Source organism: Pinus tabuliformis, chromosome 8 (assembly GCF_031772625.1).
Source record: "Pinus tabuliformis cultivar Carrire ecotype Pingquan chromosome 8, CPIR1, whole genome shotgun sequence".
Classification (NCBI taxonomy): domain Eukaryota; kingdom Viridiplantae; phylum Streptophyta; class Pinopsida; order Pinales; family Pinaceae; genus Pinus; species Pinus tabuliformis.
The window spans coordinates 452494914-452514077 of NC_142294.1; the positions used below are offsets into that span (position 1 = coordinate 452494914).

At 38.5% G+C, this 19164-nt stretch overlaps 1 protein-coding gene across 1 annotated transcript in view; it reads right to left on the reverse strand.

Moving 5' to 3' along the window:
- Nucleotides 1-17061, reverse strand: part of NBP35 (nucleotide binding protein 35) — a 60898-nt gene extending 43837 nt beyond the window's left edge. Inside the window, exons 1-2 of the mRNA XM_089372295.1 lie at nucleotides 16711-17061; nucleotides 16344-16445 (exon numbers count right to left, since the gene is read on the reverse strand). Of these exons, the coding sequence (XP_089228421.1) occupies nucleotides 16344-16445; nucleotides 16711-16789 (181 nt within the window). The 5' untranslated portion in view covers nucleotides 16790-17061. The remainder of the gene's footprint in view (nucleotides 1-16343; nucleotides 16446-16710) is intronic.
- Nucleotides 17062-19164: the final 2103 nt, after the last annotated feature.

Below are 19164 nucleotides of genomic sequence, written 5' to 3' on the forward strand. Positions count from 1 at the left end.
CATTTCCATATCGAGCAGCGGGAGCATTCCTCTTTCTTTTGTTGTTGAACTTATTGTTCCTTTGATTGCCATTGCCTTTGTAGTTGGTGTGGTTGTTGTTGTCATCATCCCTCGGAGTGCTTCTTGTGAAGACATTCTCTAGCATAATGGCCAAACTTGTTGCAATTGTAACATCTTCATTTTCTTCCTTCTTTCAACCCCGGCTTAAATCCTTGACCTTGTCTCGTTGGACCAGCATTGTTCTTCCTTTTAGCATGAGCGGAGACAGCAGTAGGATCATTTCCATTTGAGGGCTTATCTCTTTCCATCATCCTTATTTCTTCTTGAGTGCATCTAGCCAATAATTCATCAAAACCCAGAATCTTGTCATTGTTGAGGATGGTGGTGTTAAACACATCTCATGCTCTTGCAAGATCTCCAAGTGCAATAAGAGTGAGCTCCCTATCACCAACAACTTCTCCAATAGATAGAAAATCATTCTTGATTTCGGTAATCCTCATGAATTAGGATTGAATGACTCTCCTCTATCCATCTTGATGTCTTTCAACTTATTCTTAAGAAAGAGGACTTGATTTGCATTGTTTCCTTTGAAGTTTTGAACATCCCAACCAGCTTGTCATACATCTCCTTAGATGTTTCCAAATCAAAAATATAGGCAACCAAAAGCTTGTCAAAGGAATCTACAATAATTTTCTTAGCTTTGACCTCACCTTTATTGTACTTTGTTTTTGCAGGAGCGGGTGCATTTGAAGGAGGCTCCACCACTCTTCCCTTTACATAGTCCATAGAATCATTCTCTTCCAAAGTCATCTTCCATGCATAATAGTCGGATTTGAAGAATGATGTAGTCATCATTGAAGCTAGACCAATATTCTTGTCCAATTGTGTTCCTTAGTGATTGTTTTTCTCACTCTTGCTTGGGATTTGTCTTCACATGAGCTCTGGTACCATGTTCATTTTAGATAGCATTGCTATGTTCTATGATAGGCACAATTTACTTCAATGTTCCTTAATAGCCCAATAACAATTTCCAATTTCCAATAGCAATCACAATAATCACATTGGCAATAAAAGTAGATAGAACATGAAACAAAATGCAGAATACAAGCCAAGACAAGAGGACACCAAATTTGGCAGATGCCAAGGATAACACCCCAATGTGGGGAAACCCTTTGATCAATTCTTCTTATTATTAAATCAAAAGTTCAGTAGAGAGAGAGAGTACAAAAGTCAAATTGACTTGCCCAATACAAATTCAAAACAACCCTGTAAATTTCTGCAATCAAACTTTGGCCCTAACCAGAAAGTCAACGCTAGTCAAAACAATAGCAAATCTTCCTCAAAGTAGCTCAGTCTTCCTTGGTCAAACTCGGCCTGATCAAGAGGTCAATTTCGGCCCAAAACAGCTCGATCAAAGGAGAGAGAAAACTGTTGCAATTTTTTTGCAATGAAACAGCAATCAACCATAAAGTCAACGCAGGTCAACCAGCCTAGAAATTCTCAGTTTTTGTGCCCAACAATGCGGCCTGAGAAAATCGAACTTTTGAGCCAAAAACCAAAGTCAAACTCAACCAAAAATACCTCGGTCGATGTTGGTCAAACCTGTCCCTGAAGTCTGAAATTCGGCCTGTAATTATACCCAAAAAAATCTGTCCTCCTAGCCACACGTGTGAGAGAGAGAGGTTGCCCAATAGTTGTACAAACCAATCTAATGAAGAGAGAGAGAAATGTGTGAGTGATGAATGTGCCAAATGAGGAGTGAGGTCTCTTGTATTTATACAATTTGTTGTGGGTGAAGAGACACATCCATTGGGCTTCTTGAGCCTACATAATGATGATGTCGACCTGAACAATTTGCACGCGTGGGCATAAATTCAAAATCACACTTATGCTTGTCCGAATGAGATAACCTTTATATCAATCTTGGACCTCTCGAAAAGAGGAATCCAATGCAATCATCATCTCCATCAAATGAGTTGTCCCAAGATGGAATTTGGCCCTAGTTGCCAATTTTAACACTTATTGATCACAACAGTTACACATATATAGGACATAAATCTTTGACTTCCACACATCTAGATCATGATTACAACTCATACATAGGAAACAACAACTTCTAAATTGACGCTTGGGAACTCACAATGACAGCTCACAACAACACATGGAAGCATTACTTCCAATACCCTCCCTTAATGCTTACATGAAAAAAATTGAAAACACGTATTACAACAAGAAGGATAATATTTGTCTAGCTGATCTTCATCAACACTCACATCCACTCTGGAATCTTGCAAACAATGCTCTTTTGCCACCACATCTTTGAGTTGTCACTTGACCTCCATTTAAAATGTAACCGCCTCTGACCATCATTGATGAACATTGCAAGATCAACAATATTGACACCTCGGCTCGTCGAGGCTTTCGCGATAAGAGTCGTCAAGTAATGAACCATCCTATGGACCAACCACCATCTGTTGGATATTTCGCTTTCGGCTATTCGTCAATTGCTAGGATGGAGGTCTAGATATTGAATGTGTTCAAAAGTTGATCAAACAACTTGACCTTACTAACACACAAGAATTGATGTTTTAGACACTGGGGCTTCTAGTTTAAGAACCACCAACCCTTTTTATAACCAATAAAAACACACAAGAATTGATGTTTTAGACATCGGGGCTTCCAGTTTAAGAACCACCAACCCTTTTTATAACCAATAAAAACACAAACACCAACCACCAAACGTACAGAGACAAAATCAATGACTGTTCTTTATTGATTTGTGCAAATCAGATCAAATATAATAATAATAACTTTGCATATTGGTATTTGCCATCAAATCTGCAGCGTTTGGATCTCGATCTCTGGATAAACAATACCACAATATTTTATTAGTTCAAATCTAGAATGAGAAATGCCAGCATTCCACCTGCATGTCGCAGTTGTACATCTTGCACCATCTGATAATCTCGAGAACCACCATTTAAAACATGTAGACATTGCTCTCAATTGTAGATCCACACTAGATCAAACCAAATTTATGTTGATCTGGCTTCTTCATAAGCAGATCTCCTCTTCTTTTACAAAGATTTGTCCACAACCGAACTTCACACAACAACAACAACACTAGATCTTTGCAATTCTCCTTTGCATGCAACTATCCACAATCCACACAAAAATCAAATATTCATACAAATAATAGATCAAACACTCTATTAAACTAATCTATGTACAAAGGAGTATCATGGCTAAAATTGCATGATCTCAACCCCTCTCGTGACAGAGTCAGTGTTGAACTAGCTCTAATACCATGTTAGAAAAATAGAAAGAGATCAAATGGCGATTACACATAACACAAAACACATTGTTGTATCTTTCTTGATCACAACAGTTACACATATATACGACATAAACCTCTGACTTCGACACATCTAGATCATAACTACAACTCATACATAGGAAACAACAACTTCTAAATTGACGCTTGGGAACATATAATGACAACTCACAATAGCACATGGAGGCATTACTTCCAATACTTATTAGTTAAGAAATTTTGTATCTTGGTGATATTAAATTTGGTTTCAGTGTTGGTTGCCTAGTTTTCAATTATTCACTAAGTCATTGCAAAATTTCATGGAAATTTAACATGGTATCAAAGCATAGATCGGTATAAAGACCAGCACCAAGTTGATTAGTGAGGCTAGAGTGCAAATCAGTTAAGAAGGCTAGCGCTACAGTTTGAAGAGCAAAGTAGAGCAATTCCTTCGATAGCAATTCAAATTTCTATGCATGGAATGAGTGGATATATGTGGTGCTCGAAGATAATGTGGTGATTGAGTTTGTGAAGCAGCAAATAGTACTACCTCAAGATCCCCCAACAGTTCGCCCAACATAACAAGAATGACACCAAGGCGAGGAGGATCATTCTTGAGGGGGTCAGAGACCATATTATTCCTCATCTCCATGAGAAGAAGACAGCATATGAGATGCTTAAAGCCATCTTAGATCTATATCAGGGTTTCAGTGATGCCAGGAAGCTTGCTCTCAAAGCGAAGCTAAGAAGTATTCGGATGAGCAAAGATGAGCCCATCATCACATATCTTTCGAAGTTAATTCAGGTTCAAGATGAGCTAGGTGGTGTAGCAAAACAAGACCTTGTGAGTCTTGCGCTTCGGGGACTCCATAAATCTTGGTATAGTTTCCAAGATGCAGTAAGTAGCAGAGAGAATATTCCTAGTTGGGAAAGGTTATGGAGTGATTATGTTCAAGAAGAGATCTAGAGATGGACGAGAGATGGTAGAGAAGCTCCAATAGAGGACGAGAGATGGTAGAGAAGCTCCAGTAGAGGACGAGGAGAACTTTGCCCTGGCAAGCAAAGGTAAAGCCAAGGGCAAGAAGGACCAAAGAGAGATTGAGTCCAATCAGATGGGCAAAAAGAAGAAGAAGGATCTAAGCAAGATCAAGTGCTTCCATTGCCATGAGTTTAAGCACTATGCCACTAAGTGTCCTAATCGAAAGAAGGCTTTCAATAAGAATCATGTAGCTGCATCAGCAGAGGTAGATCTGTTCGAGAAAGATTTCGCATCGATTGCTTGCATGGCAAGCTCAGCAAACTGTAGTGTATGGTATATTGATTCAGGAGCATCCCTCCACATGACCAGGAACAAGAAGTATTTCAGCCACCTAAAGGAGAAGGACATGCAATTTCAGATCGAGCTAGGAAATGGTATGTATGCAGCTAGAGCAGTTGGTACTGTCAGTTTTCAAAGGGAGTCATGTAATCCTCTCCATCTCAGAGATGTCCTCTATGTTTCAGGCCTTAAGTAGAATCTTGTTTCAGTAGCTACCCTTGAGGATAAGGGTTATGATGTCATCTTCAGCAAAGGTAAAGCTTACCTCCAACACTTAGCTTATGGATGTAAGAAGCAGATAGGTGTAAGGAAGAAATATTTGTATTTACTATAGGTTGAGACAAATGTAGCCTCGAGTAGCAAGGCAAGAAGTTCTCGGTGTAGAGAAGTGATGGTTGAGGAGAGTAGAGCTCTGAGAGAGTCCTTAGAGCAGAAGCAAATTAGAGTACCTGAGAAGAAGCTACTCAAGATGGAGCCTCAGTCAGTATCTCAGTTTGAGTCTCCACTAGTTAGCAGTTGGGCCGACCAACAAAATGTAGGAATTTACAAGGTAAGTTCCTCAGACACAACACCAAAGGACACCGCTCACAAACAGATCACAGACCAATACACCAGTATTGTTGACGTGATTAAAACCCCCAAAGAGGGAACTAGTCCACGGCCTTTGCCAATGCGGCCATTTCAGGCACTTTATTAATAAAAGAATGAAAATTTACATAAGCTTCTCTCATGAACGGTTACCCTACAAATGACCCTCCATGCTCTTTAAATAGAGATCATGGACCAATCGGGTGTTAAGCCACGGATCAAGTGTCGGTAATACCGAGGAGAGAATGAACCGTCGGATCACTACATATCGTGACCATCGGATTGTAAGTTACAAAAGTACATAGACCAAGTTATACTTAACTATTTCCTATGTTTCGGAATATCCTAACATCCCCCCTTAAGAACAACTTGGGATAGGATTGAAGGATGTACAAATATGACACAATAGGAGAAGGAAGGAGGCATTAGAGCCTATCCCCCCTTAGTGACAACTTCCTGAACTCCAACCATAAATCGAAGTTTAGTAAACTTTGCCTCTGTGAGAACCTTTGTAAAGATATCTGCAACATCATGAATGAGCTTTCTGATGAAGTGCATGTGCAGTTCAATGTGTTTGTTGCACTGATGTTGGACTAGATCTTTGCATAGTTGAATGGCACTTTGATTATCACACCAAAGTGTAGTCGGATGCTGCTGCTGAAAGCCAAGCTCTGACAGGATCTGACGAAGCCACAGGGCTTCCTTACTAGCTTCTACGGCACCACGATACTTTGTTTCTGTTGAAGAAAGAGAAATGGCACTTTGTTTCTTGCAAGCCCATGTAATAGGTCCTGAACCAAGAGTGAACACATAACCTGCAGTAGACTTCCGATCATCAAGGTCACCAGCCCAATCAAAATCAGTGAAACCAACCAATAGAGAAGATGCTTCTGCACTGTAATGAATCCCAAACTGAATTGTACCTCGAACATAACAAAGTATTCTTTTAGCTACTTTCCAATGACTTTCATGTGGGTTTTGCATAAACCAAGCAATAAGGCCAACAGCAAAGGAAAGGTCAGGACAAGTATGGGTCAGATACAAAAGTTTTCCTACAAGTTGACAGTATAAGGTAGCATCAACTTCAGGGGAAGTACAAGTGACTGAAAGTTTGGCTCCAGTCTTCCATGTGAAAATGGCGTAGAAGATCACAAGCATACTTGGACTGGGAAAGGGAAATACCTTCCTTGGATTGCAAGACTTGAAGACCAAGAAAATAATGCAAGTGCCCTAAGTCTGTCATTTCAAACTTCTTTTTAAGGCTGGACTTCACATGGTTTATAACGTTGGGATCACTACCAGTAAGGATAAGATCATCAACATAAAGAACAAGAACGATAAAAGACTTGCCAACTTTCTTGGTGTAGACAGTATTGTCAGAATGACACCTAGAAAATCCAGTTTCTAAAAGAAAGCTATCCATTTTGGCATACCAAGCCCGAGGGGCTTGCTTAAGACCATAAAGGGATTTCTTAAGCCGACATACAAGGCTGGAGTCTGTTTGTATAAAGCCAGTAGGTTGTTCATGCTAGTCCCCATGCAAGAAGGCAGATTTAACATCCATCTGATGGACTCCCATTTGAAAGAGGCAGCAAGGGAAAGAACAAGGCCAATAGAGTTAATTTTGGCAACAGGGGAGAAGGCTTCAGTATAGTCAATGCCTTCAACTTGTGAAAAACCCTTAGCAACAAGACGAGCTTTATGGTTATCAACTTTTCCATCTGGTCCATACTTGGTTCTGTAAACCCATTTGCATCTAACAAGTTTTCGTCCCTTTAGAAGGGGAACAAGATCCTATGTATCATCTGCCAATAATGAACAATATTCTTCATACATAGCTACATCCCAATTTGGACGGCCTGAAGTTTCTGTAAAGGTGTCAAGGTCATAATTAGCTAAAGCTTGAGCTAGTAAAGAAGAGGCTCTATCGAACTGAGAACGTGTACGTCGCTGATCTGTAGGATCACCACAAGAGCACCTGCTGCATCCCGAATAGCACGGACCCATTTTGGACGCTGAGGAGCTAAAGGAGGATCCTAAGAAGGTGGGGGAGGATTGTCATCCTCGTTGTCATCATCTGAAGAAGAAATATTTTCAAAAGTAGAAGGGATAGAGAGAGGTGGCACATCCACCGAACTAGGTTTGTAGGCCGATATATTTTCAGCGAACTTTACATCTCTTCTAATGATAACATTTTTGGACTTAAGTGGAATAAGTTTGTATCCTTTGACATTTTCAAAATATCCAACAAAAACACATTTTTCACTCTTAAGTTCTAAAGCTTTATGTTTCTCATATGGAATATAGGCCCATGCTTCACTTCCAAAAACACGAAAGTGACTTACATCTGGTTTAATTGAGCTCCATGCTTCTTCTGGAGTGATATTCTTTAAAACCTTAGTAGGAATGTGATTTATCATGTAATTTGCACAGTTAATTGCTTCTGCCCAAAAATTAAGACTAAGTCTTTTAGATTGAAGCATACAATTAGCCATTTCCTTTAAGGTGCAATTCTTCCTTTCAGCTACACCATTTTGTTGTGGAGTATATGGAATAGTATGTTGCATTTGAATTCCATTCTCAATGCAAAAGTTGATGAATTTGTTGTTAACATATTCCCTGCCATTATCAGATCTTAGCTTAAGAATTTGATGTCCAGATTGTTTTTCAACAAAGGCCTTAAAGGCCAAGAACATGTTAAATACTTCACTCTTGAGTTTTAAGAAGTATACCCAAGTGCATCTGGAGAAATCATCAATGAAAGTTAAGAAATACTTGTAGCCAGAGAATGAAACAACTGGAAGTGGACCACATAAATCACTATGCACAAGCTGTAAAGGGGTTGAGGCGTGCCAAGAGGCACATTTTTCAAAACTATCGTGATGATGTTTTTCCGAGTACACATTCGAAACAAACACCATCTCTACAAAATACCATTGGAAGACCTGTCACCATATTTTCTTTACATAGATTCTGAAGGAAGCGATAGCTTAAGTGACCAAATCGCTCATGCCAAAGTTTGCTCACTTCATCATTATGAGCAACAAATACCGAGGGAAGATTTGATGACCCAAAGTTGTTAAACTTATACAACCTTGTAGAATCATCAGCAATGCCAATAGCTAAAATTTGTCTAAGATCTCTTAGGTCCTTAATTACAACATCGTGAGGTAAAAATTCAACAATTTTACCTTCACCTGAATGAGTTATCTAATATACAGATAGAAGGTTGCAGGATAAGGTTGAAACACATAATACATCATTGAGTTGACCATTGTCTATATGAACAATTCCAGTCCCTACAACACTAGGAGATCTATCATCACCAACATATATATTTTTGGTGTTACAATCATTTAAAGAATAAAACATGGCTTTGCTTTTGGCCATGTGATAAGAAGCTCTAGAATCAATGAGCCACTCATGAGAATGAGAAGAAGAAGATACATTTAGTGCATATCCAGACCGAGATGCTTGACAACCACATGCAGAAAGTGTTATTCCTGAAGATCAAGCTGAAGTTGTTGAGTGCTCCAAATGGATGTTATGCTTCTTCATTGTTGCTTCCAAGGCTTCCATCTTCTTAAAGCATTTGGATTTTAAGTGGCAATCTCGTTTACAAAAGTGGCAATGTCTATCTGTCTTCTTCCCTTTGTTTTTATTTGCCTTATCATTTTGTTGAAATGATTTTTCATTTTGAGACTGAAATGGCTTAGGACCTTGTTTGGTTTAGGACCATTCTTTTTAGGATACGGCTTCTTAGGATTCTTTGAATTTGGTCATTGTTGGGCGGCTAAGGCTTTCTTAGAAGAGTTTCCAAGATTAAGAAGACCAAGATGTAAGAGTTTTTCTTGTTCTCTTATTAAAGAATCACAAAAGGCATCAAAGGAAGGGGACTTGTAGTCTTGTCCTTGAAAAATGAAGGCTTCTCTTGTAAATGGAAGGTGGAAACAAACACAGAGTAGGTTGGTCCCAACTTAGTAAGAATGGAATAGATAAGGTTACCATCTTCTTTCTTAACCTTAACACCTTCAAAGAGAAGTCTAAGGGTCTTGAACTTGGACAAAAAATCTTCAATGGAAGAAAAATTATTGGGGTCCAATGTAAGCAACTCATTTTCGAGTTGATGGGCTCTTAGTTCATTTTTAATTCCAAAAATTTTAGTTATATGTTTCATTGCTTCATTAAGAGTATCAAGTTCTGCCATATGGAATCTAAGGTCTGGAGATATAGACATCCCAATCAACCCACGTGCTTGATCTGCATATTCTCCCATTTCGCTGCCTTATCTTCATCCTTCGGTTTAGTTTCTTGGCCTGAGGCTATTCTGTAAAGACCTTTACTTCTAAATAAATCAATGTAGGACCACCATTGGAAGTAGTTGGTGTTGTCAAGAATAACTTGGCATGGACTTTCCATTTTAACAGAAACTGAAGCTATAGATGCTGAAACTAAGTGTTCCAATGGAAAGATCTCGAAAAATTAGGCTGATTCAAAAAAACGGCTTCCGAATAAAGAAGTTATGGCTTTTTGAAGAAAAGTTGTTGAAGATACCGACGAAGTGCGAGAATGTGCGGAAATGAATGATAATGTTATATTTCAAAAAAAAACGCCCCCTTTCCAAACTTAATCTAATTAGCTCAACAAAAAGAAAGACTTGAACTCAAGACCTCTATTCTCATAAAGTAGCTTTGGACCAAGTGAGCTAGATTAAAAGGTTAGTATTTTTTGGAAAAGAGGAGGGTGGGGGGGGGGGGTTTAGTCACTGAAGCTTTGGGGTGCATGCTTACTTGAGAAAGCTCTTTTTTTTGCCTACAAAACAAAAAAACACAAAACCCAACACGGACATACAAAAAAAAACCACAAACCTTACGACTTAAAGTAAGCTTTAGCCATAAACTAAATATTTTCCTCAATGTTTCTGATTTTCCGAGATCACACTAAAGCGTGGCGGAAAAGTGCATACGCATGAGAAAAATCCTTCCTTTATGTTTCTGATTTGCCCAGATCGCACAAAGTCGCGGGACAAAGAGCATACGCAGAAATGAAAGGTATAGATCTGGTAATAAAAAAAACAAAGAGCTAAATAAACCGAAATAAACAAAGAGAAAATAACTATAAACTACAAATAAACACTGTATACCTCTATAAATCTTAAAAATGACGTCGTTAGGGCTACCGGAAACCTTTTCGCATCAAACGAAAGGGGTTCCTCACTGGAACAGATGCTCCTAACACAATAAAGCAGTCCTCTCGGCCTAAAAGCATTCAGTAACAGTAGATCTAGGAAACGACAGTCGGATGCAGTTTTACCAGCTTCAGATTTGGATCACCAACGGATGCAGCCCTCAAATAGCTTTGATACCATGTAGGAATTTACAAGGTAAGTTCCTCAAACAGAACACCAAAGGACAACACTCACAAACAGATCACAGATCAATACACCAATATTGTTGACGTGGTTAAAACCCCCAAAGAGAGAAACAGTCCATGGCCTGAGCCTACGCGACCACTTCGGCAATTTATTAATAAAAGAATGAAAATTTACATAAGCTTCTCTCATGAACGGTTACCCTATGAATGACCCTCCATGCTCTTTAAATAGAGATCATGGACCAATCGGTTGTTAAGCCACGGATCAAGTGTCGGTAATACCGAGGAGAGAATGAACCATCGGATCACTACATATCGTGACCGTCGGATTGTAAGTTACAAAAGTACATAGTAAAGAAACACACTTTACCTAACTCTACACTAGACCAAGTTATACTTAACTATTTCCTATGTGTCGGAATATCCTAACACAGGATGATGAGGAGCTTAGCCCAGGGCAAGTGAAGACAACCACTTAGTCAGTGACTCCCAGTATAGACAAAGTTCGAGCAAAGCGGACAGAAGAGTTGTTTAAAGAAGATCAAGAAAGAGTTGGATCTTTCATTACCACCTTCAGCCAAAGTAAGCAGCCATAGAGAATCACAGGGTACATCACACTTATGACTAAGTTATAGACTCGCAGAGCATGGTTGGAAAGAACAGGTCTTTAGATCAGATTCCGCAGCAGAAGTCAAGGAAGTCTTCTAATTCAGAGGGAGTAGCTGCAGCAGTGGAGAATGTGGTAGTGTTGAAGAAAGATCCAATTTGACAAGGTTCTTCCAAAAGCATCTTCCTTGCTAAGAGGGAGTGTTTAAAAGTGTAGTGAGGGATGGTCTTCTTTGGTGCGTGCCTTAGCTAGAAAGACCACGAGTTGTCCTTCATTGACCATGGAGCGAATTCATGGAGATGGTGAGTTTATTTCCATTTTATGGGAATAATATTCACAAGTTCATGCATAGTGTTGAAGGATCAATTACGTGAACCCTTCTTCAAATTAGCTACAATTCGGGTGGTGGTTCAAGTTTAGAACAGGACGAGTTGGGAACTTCAGCCATTGATTGAAGTAAAGAGGAGTTGTGACTCCAGTTATGATTGGAGAGAGAACCAGTTCAATTCGGTTAACTTGCGAGTTAGAGACTCGAGTTCTAAATTTGAACAAGGCCCTAAATTAACATGGATCGAATCTATAAAGCAAGGACGAAGGCACAAGGAATTTATTGTTGTTTTGTGCACGAAGGATTGTGACAAGACACAGCTCACGAGATTGTGAGATAGAGCACAAGTTTGTGTGAGATCAACTTTGTTTGTGAGTGCGTACCTTAGAGGAGCTAATGTGCAGTATTGAGGAGGCTCTCTTGCGGCAAAATTGAGCTAAGAATTAAGAGGCGATTCTGTGCTAGGGAGTAGGAGCCAAGTCCTAAAGAATAGGAGGCCCTATGCGCTAGGAAATAGGAGGCATGTGCGCAAGGAAATAGGGGCGGGCAGAGCGCAAGTAGGAGCAGGTGATCAAGTGTTTGCAGGGTGAGTCTGAGCTAGTCCAGTGCGAGAACAAGGTTATTCTCAATGTGACAGATTGCCTTGTAAGAGATTCAATTGCTCAAGCACTATCAATAAAATACTACAAACAAAGAAGCAGATTTTCCTAGTTGGATTCCTGAGAAAAATAATTGTGTAAATCTTTGTGTTGTGTTTTTATCTCTGTGCTTTATTTCGTTGCTTATCAATTAAGAAATTTTGTATCTTGGGGATAGTAAATTTGGTTTTAGTGTTCATTGCCTAGTTTTCAATTATTCACTAAGTAGTTGCAGAATTTAATGGAAATTTAACAAATTCAACAATCACCATTATATTTCTCACTATATTTATAGTATCAATATTCAAATTATATTTTTATCGATGATAAATTCAATGCCAATCCTTGCAATTCAACTAGTAAGTCTCATTGTTAATCTCCAACAAGCTCTCCCAAACAAATCCAATCATATGGAAATGAGAAATGGTTATGCATCGACCTTATGTGCTTTTATAAGGTGTCAATAGGGTGTACGGGGCTAGACAAATTTGGGTTGGGGTTTTGCTTTTCTTTCTAATTGCGAATGAATTTTTCGCAATGATGATGGGAAATATTTTGGGGGAGTGCACCAAGAGTTCCCTTGAGGAAGGGGAAGTTTCCCCTCATGTTTCATTTTGTCCCCCTAAAAAGAGGGCATGGAGAAATGTTTCAAATGATGTTTCATCATCTCCTACGATTGCAAGGAGCATGCCCCTACCTTGGGTAATGCATTCGAGTGTAACATTGTTATAAGGAGAAATCTAGACCTGTATTGAACAGCTCAATGTACGCCTATCAGCCAGCAAAAATCAACTATATCATTTTAAAAAGTGGTAGTTCTTGGGAGAAAGAATTTAATTTAAATAATAATTTATATCAGAAAACAAAAAACTCTTTTCAAATCAAAGAGTTCAATAATAGTATGAGGTATCTTTGATACAAGCTGAAAGCAAATGACTATACATCCAGGGACAGGTTATGAATATGAGAAAATCGAGAAAAGAATAATTTTTTGCTACAATGGGTGGAGCTTGAGGGGGGAACATTGCCACTGCTCAAAAGTGTTAGAAATGCTACCCGTCTTTTGCATGTTCCTCTTTATCATTCCAAAAGGTAATCTAAAGTTTAAACACGGTTAGAAAATTCTGTTGTCGCTACCAGTGGGTTGGAAAAAGTGAAGAGCAAGCAATACCCTTTCTCAAGTGGAACAAAATTGTTAAACCAAAGAGAGAGGGTGGAGGGGCTCAAAGATCTAATCTTTTTTCAAATGCTTTGGCACCTAAGCGGATTTGGAGGAATCATCACTTCAGAAGGATTGTCGCAATCTGTCATGACAAAGAAGTATGCAGAGCCCCTCAACATTGAAAAGTGTATAAGGTGTTCAAGAAAATCTGTCACGGAAGGTTTTATCAGTTGGAAAGCAATGGTGGGGAGCGGTGCCATACCATCTCCTAGGGGATCATTTGGCTTAGCCGGTTGGTAGCAGGGGAGGTTGCAAACTGACCCTTGGGTTGGGGGTTTGAACTTTGGAGACTCTTAGATGTCTAGGGAGTTTACGGACAATCTTTAATCTCAAACTATTTTTCCTAGATAATGTTATGATAAAAACAATGCTTGGGTCTCAAAATGGAAAAGAGCAGATCAGTTAGGGTTGCAGGATGATCTGGCTGAGGAATGGAGAGCATATATATCATGCTCATAAATAGTATTAATAGCATGGCACTTTGGTCTGGGCTGCAAAAAAGAGAGTGGGTGAATACACAGTCAACAAAGGCTATCATATGGCTTTACCACTTAGCAGAACAAGGTAAGGGGATGGAAACTTGGAGGTGGAATCTAATTTGGAAATTACAGAATCATCTGAAGATAAGGATCTTTCTATAGCTTATTCTAGAATCTAAGCAACAAGGTGCTGACCTGGGACAATCTAAAAAAAGAGGTCGTGGCAAGGGCCAAGATACTATACACTGTGCAAGGAAAACTCAAAATGTGACCTTCATGTTTATTTCTCAACTGCCACTTCATTTTAGAAGTCTGGACTCTGGACAGGGGTAAAAGTACTAACTGGAGTCAAAGGAAAATGGGAAGGAAACTCAGTGAAGGGAGCAATTGAAGCCTGGCTAGAGGGCAATGAGACAAGGAAAGACCACCATTCTCTTCCCCTTTTTGTGCTATGGGCCATATCACTATCCAGAAATGCTGCTCTCTTTCAGGATCTGATTGTTACCCCTGTCATGACCTATTTTAATATCAAAGGAGCTTACAAATCATTTGCGAAGAGACAGAGATGGAAAAACAGAGGGTATTAGGTGACTTGCAGTTGAATAGGACCATTGCTTATGGGATTTTTAATGGGGCCGCAAACCAGGATGCCATGGAAAGTGGGGCAGAAGGCATTTTACATATCTCTGATCAGCATGTCATTAATTTTGATTGTGGCTTGAGGCCAAGTACAAATAATTCAGCAAAAGTATGGGCAGGCCACCTTCTAGAAACCATTGCATTGGAAAAAGGTATTCAGAGAAAGGTACTGGAAAAAGGTATTCAAAAGAAATCCTGCTCTCTTTCAGGATCTGGTTGTAATCCCTGCCATGACCTATTATAATATCAAAGGAGCTTTCAAATCATTTGAGAAGAGACAGAGATGGCAAAACAGAGCGTATTAGGTGACTTGCAGTTGAATAGGACAATTCCTTATGGGCTTTTTGATGGGGCCGCAAACCAGGATGCCATAGGAAGTGGGGCAGAAAGCATTTTACATATCTCTGATCAGGATGTGATAAATTTTGATTGTGGCTTGAGTCCAAGTACAAATAATTCAGCAGAAGTATGCGTAGGCCGCCTTCTGAGGACCATTGCATTGGAAAAAGGTATTCAAGAGAAAGGTACTGGAAAAAGGTATTCAAAATAAATGCTGCTCTCTTTCAGGATCTGATTGTAATCCCTGCCATGACCTATTATAATATCAAAGGAGCTTACAAATCATTTGAGAAGAGACAGAGATAGAAAACAGAGGGTATTAGGTGACTTGCAGTTGAATAGGGCCATTCCTTATGGGCTTTTTGATGGGGCCACGAACCAGGATGCCGTAGAAAGTGGGGCAGGAGGCATTTTACATATCTCTGATCAGCATGTGATCAATTTTGATTATGGCTTGAGGCCAAGTGCAAATAATTCAGCAGGGGCAGGCCGCCTTCTCGGGACAAATGCATTGGGAAAAGGTATTCAAGAGAAAGGTACTGGAAAAAGGTATTCAAGAGAATAGCATTGGAAAAAGATATTAAGGCCCTTGGCTTCCATATATCCACTCCAGACTTTCAGCAGCACGTTCTTTTCTAGATATTATATTACATCTGCTTTTGATTTGTACAGGAATGGCCTTTGCACTCCCAGTGTATTGACACTAATGTACTTAGCAGCCCGATTGACCTTTTTGTTGTCACTTATTGTACATTGATAAAATTATCTTACTTATAATAGGAACTAGAGAGAAGAGGTGTATGGGGCTCCATAAGGTGCTCCATCATGCAACAGATCTGAAGGCCCAGTTTCAGTCCATCCATTTTCATCATATTTTCAGGAAACATGAACAGGAAGCAGACAGGCTATCAAAGCAGGATTGAATCCGTACTGCAAATTCTTTGCTAGTCACATCATCTCGGGACGGGGTTGAGGTCCTTCCTCCGAGTATGATTGCTAAATGAAATTTTGGTCATGGGTTAAATAAGCAAACATCTGTTTGTTTTTTGTGGGGTTTCTAACTTTCATGATGTTTGATATACGATTTGGTATTCATGGGGTTCTTCAGGATTCTCTTGATACCATGGATTGGACTGATCTATTGTATCTCTTTTATTTTAAGTAATGGAAAGAGCTACAGTTTTTTTTTTCTCTGGATAAAAAATATATACTGATCTGTTGTGGGGTAGTTATTAATTGTTCGGTTTCAATTTTCTGCTCGGTGATAGCAGCCATTGAACGACAGCCTGACTCTTTTTTAATATGCTCTCCAAAATCAAACATGCATATATAATAAAATTTTGAAGAATTTTTCATTTATTCATTTAAAAAGAAAGCTTCACAACACAAAGCAACTCTGGGCTCTCGAATCCAGTAGTTGAGCGATTGGGAGCGATTTACACACAAAAGTCTAACCCTAACCCTAACTTGTAGATGAAGTGTGGGGATTTATGCAAAACCTGGATCAGGCCCTTTGGGAGCAGTGGCGCATATTTCCTGGTTAGGACATCCCTCGCAAGCGTCGACTTTGCCTGCCGTTTCTGCCTCTGGCCCTGGGCAATCTATTATTACATAAAATAAAAAGCCCACATCAAAGTTATTTAAAGTCATCTAAATGCACAGGAATTAAATAACCGAAACAAAGGAAAATGTAATATCTTATGTCCATTGGCAGCCAAAAGTAGCTAGTTGAACAACCTAAGTAGAAGATCCCGAGCGCCTAGGTCGATTGTAGCTATATTGTTATTCTAGGTAAAAAATCGACCTCCTGACTTACTGATAAATGAATAAATGAATATGCAATACAAATAAATAAGGTAAGCATACGTTCGTTGGCGTTCTCTGGAATTTCTCCCACAGGCAGGGGCTCTCCATTGGCATACTCGGGAACCATGCCAACCTCCATAGCGTGCGTTTACAGTGTGTCTATGAGAACCAGCGAGATATCGCGCCTAGTTCGATTCGATTAATCAATGTCCCAAATTATAATAATTGGTCTCCTGTTGAGCATCTTCCACCGCCATCAAATTCTACCCTCCTAGCATCATTTATATAGTTTTATGTGCCCTTGAGTATTCTGTGAAGAATAATATTCAGAGAGAGAAATGAAGAAGGCTGTCCGAGTTTGAATTCTGTGTCTCGATTGTATTGTCGGTTCCTGCCTTTTAGGTTAGGATTCGATTTGACAACTTCCTATTAATGGAAAAATAAAGCAAAGCTCTATTTGTCTTCAAATCTAATTTTTTAATTTTAAAATATACAAAAATGTTTTTTTATTTGTAATATAAGGTTTTTGGTTTAAAAGATTAACAATCAAATTTATAAACTATTTATATTTTAATAGTAAATCGTTGCGGAAGGATTTATTTTACCAATAAAGGAGTTTTTATATTTATATTTTAATAGTAAATCGTTGCGCAAGGATTTATTTTACCAATAAAGGAGTTTTTATATTTCAATGTGATGCTGAGGTTAAATGTGATTTTAAACTTATATTATTATTAATATTATTTAGTTAGTTTTTGATTTTTTATTTTATTTAGTGTAGTTGTTGGACGCATAATTTTGTTTTGTGTGTATATTGATAAACAAAATAAAAAAATTTATTCATAGTTTAATATTGGAAATTTAATTTTTGTTATTTTTTATTATTATCTAAATTTATTTATTTGTAAGGTGATTGGTTGAGGTCATATTAGTCCCTCTATTAATTTATCTTTGACTAAACATTTATCTCTCTTATCAATAGTTGGATATTGGGAATTCAATTTTTGTTATTTTTTATTATTATTTAAATTTATTTATTTGTAAAGTGATCGGTTAAGGTCTTATTAGTCCTTGTCAAAGCATAACTTTATCAATCGATTTGTTTTTGACTACCCATTAGATGAGCTTTGACCAATATATTTACACTGTAAGGCATTCCCTCTTAAAACAACTCCCCTCCCTTGCCACCTGAGTAGTTTTGAGGCATTGATTTTGATGTTAGACGATTGAAATAACCTCAATCATGGGATTGAAAACCGGTATTACAATTACACAATTGGAAAGGATGATCAAATCTAAAACATAGAAATAATGGAATAACAAAACCTAGCAAATAGGTTGTGTTGTGAAAGTCCTCTGTTGCTCTTGGACCGTCCGATAAGTGGGCGTAGCTCCGCTCATGAATTTGTTTAGAAAGAAGCCATGGATTTAGCAAGGATGCAGAGTAAGGAGGTCCCGCAAGCAATCTGAGGGATGCTACAAACAAGCCTGCATTTTAGCAATTATGGAAATTGACCCTCAATGGTTATTAGGTTTGTCATCTGCCCCAGGGTTTTATTCTGCCCTGCCATGGATATTGTAGATTTTTCTGTGTCTAATGATATTTAGATATTATAGATTTTTCTATATCTAATGGTATTTAGTTGGCTTTCTGTAAAATGGAAATGAGTCATAGATAATGTTATTAGAAGGTCGGTCGGGTTGTTAAAGACCTCGATGTAGTATGTTTTATATTATATGTGTGATTATTTTCAATGCGTAGATGTAGTATGTTTTACATTCTACGTGTGATTATTTTGAATGCGAGCTCATTATATAACCCTGTGATTTACATTTTGTAGTCAGACTCATATGGCAAGACAAGTTTTCGGAGAATCTATGATATCGATGAGACCAGGGCAATGCTGCTTTTGTTGCATTCAAGATCTGCTGAAGCAAACGAGACTACCGACCGGACTACCGAACTCCAACAGCCCCAAAATGATGAGGTTTGCCAAGCTAAGGGTAATTTGTTTTTAACTTTTAGTTCGATCTAGAGAAATGTGATAGAAAGACATCATTATGTTTTTGATTTTATGTTGGGTACTTTTGAGCACAGGTACAATTAGTGGGTATCATGACAATGTTGTTAGCTTGCAAATATGAAGAAATCTGGGCTCCAGAGATAGGTGACTTACTGAATATTAACATCCACAACGATGGGTATAATGAGACCTTTACACGGTTACACAGTGCACACACGCACACACTATTAATATGGGAACAACAATATTTTCTCCTCAAGAAGAATATCATTTTTGTTTGAATGCCTAAGAACTGATTCATACTTTATTAATTTTAAAAATCACATTTACACATCTCCACACTTTTCACATTCATAAAGTTTGGTGATTGTATAATTGCGATCCATAACTAATGTAGAGTGCGCTAACGCTAACGCTAACGTCGAATGAGCTAACCCAAAATCCAAATCAATTATTTATGATCACAATGTATAGTCATTTATGTTGCATA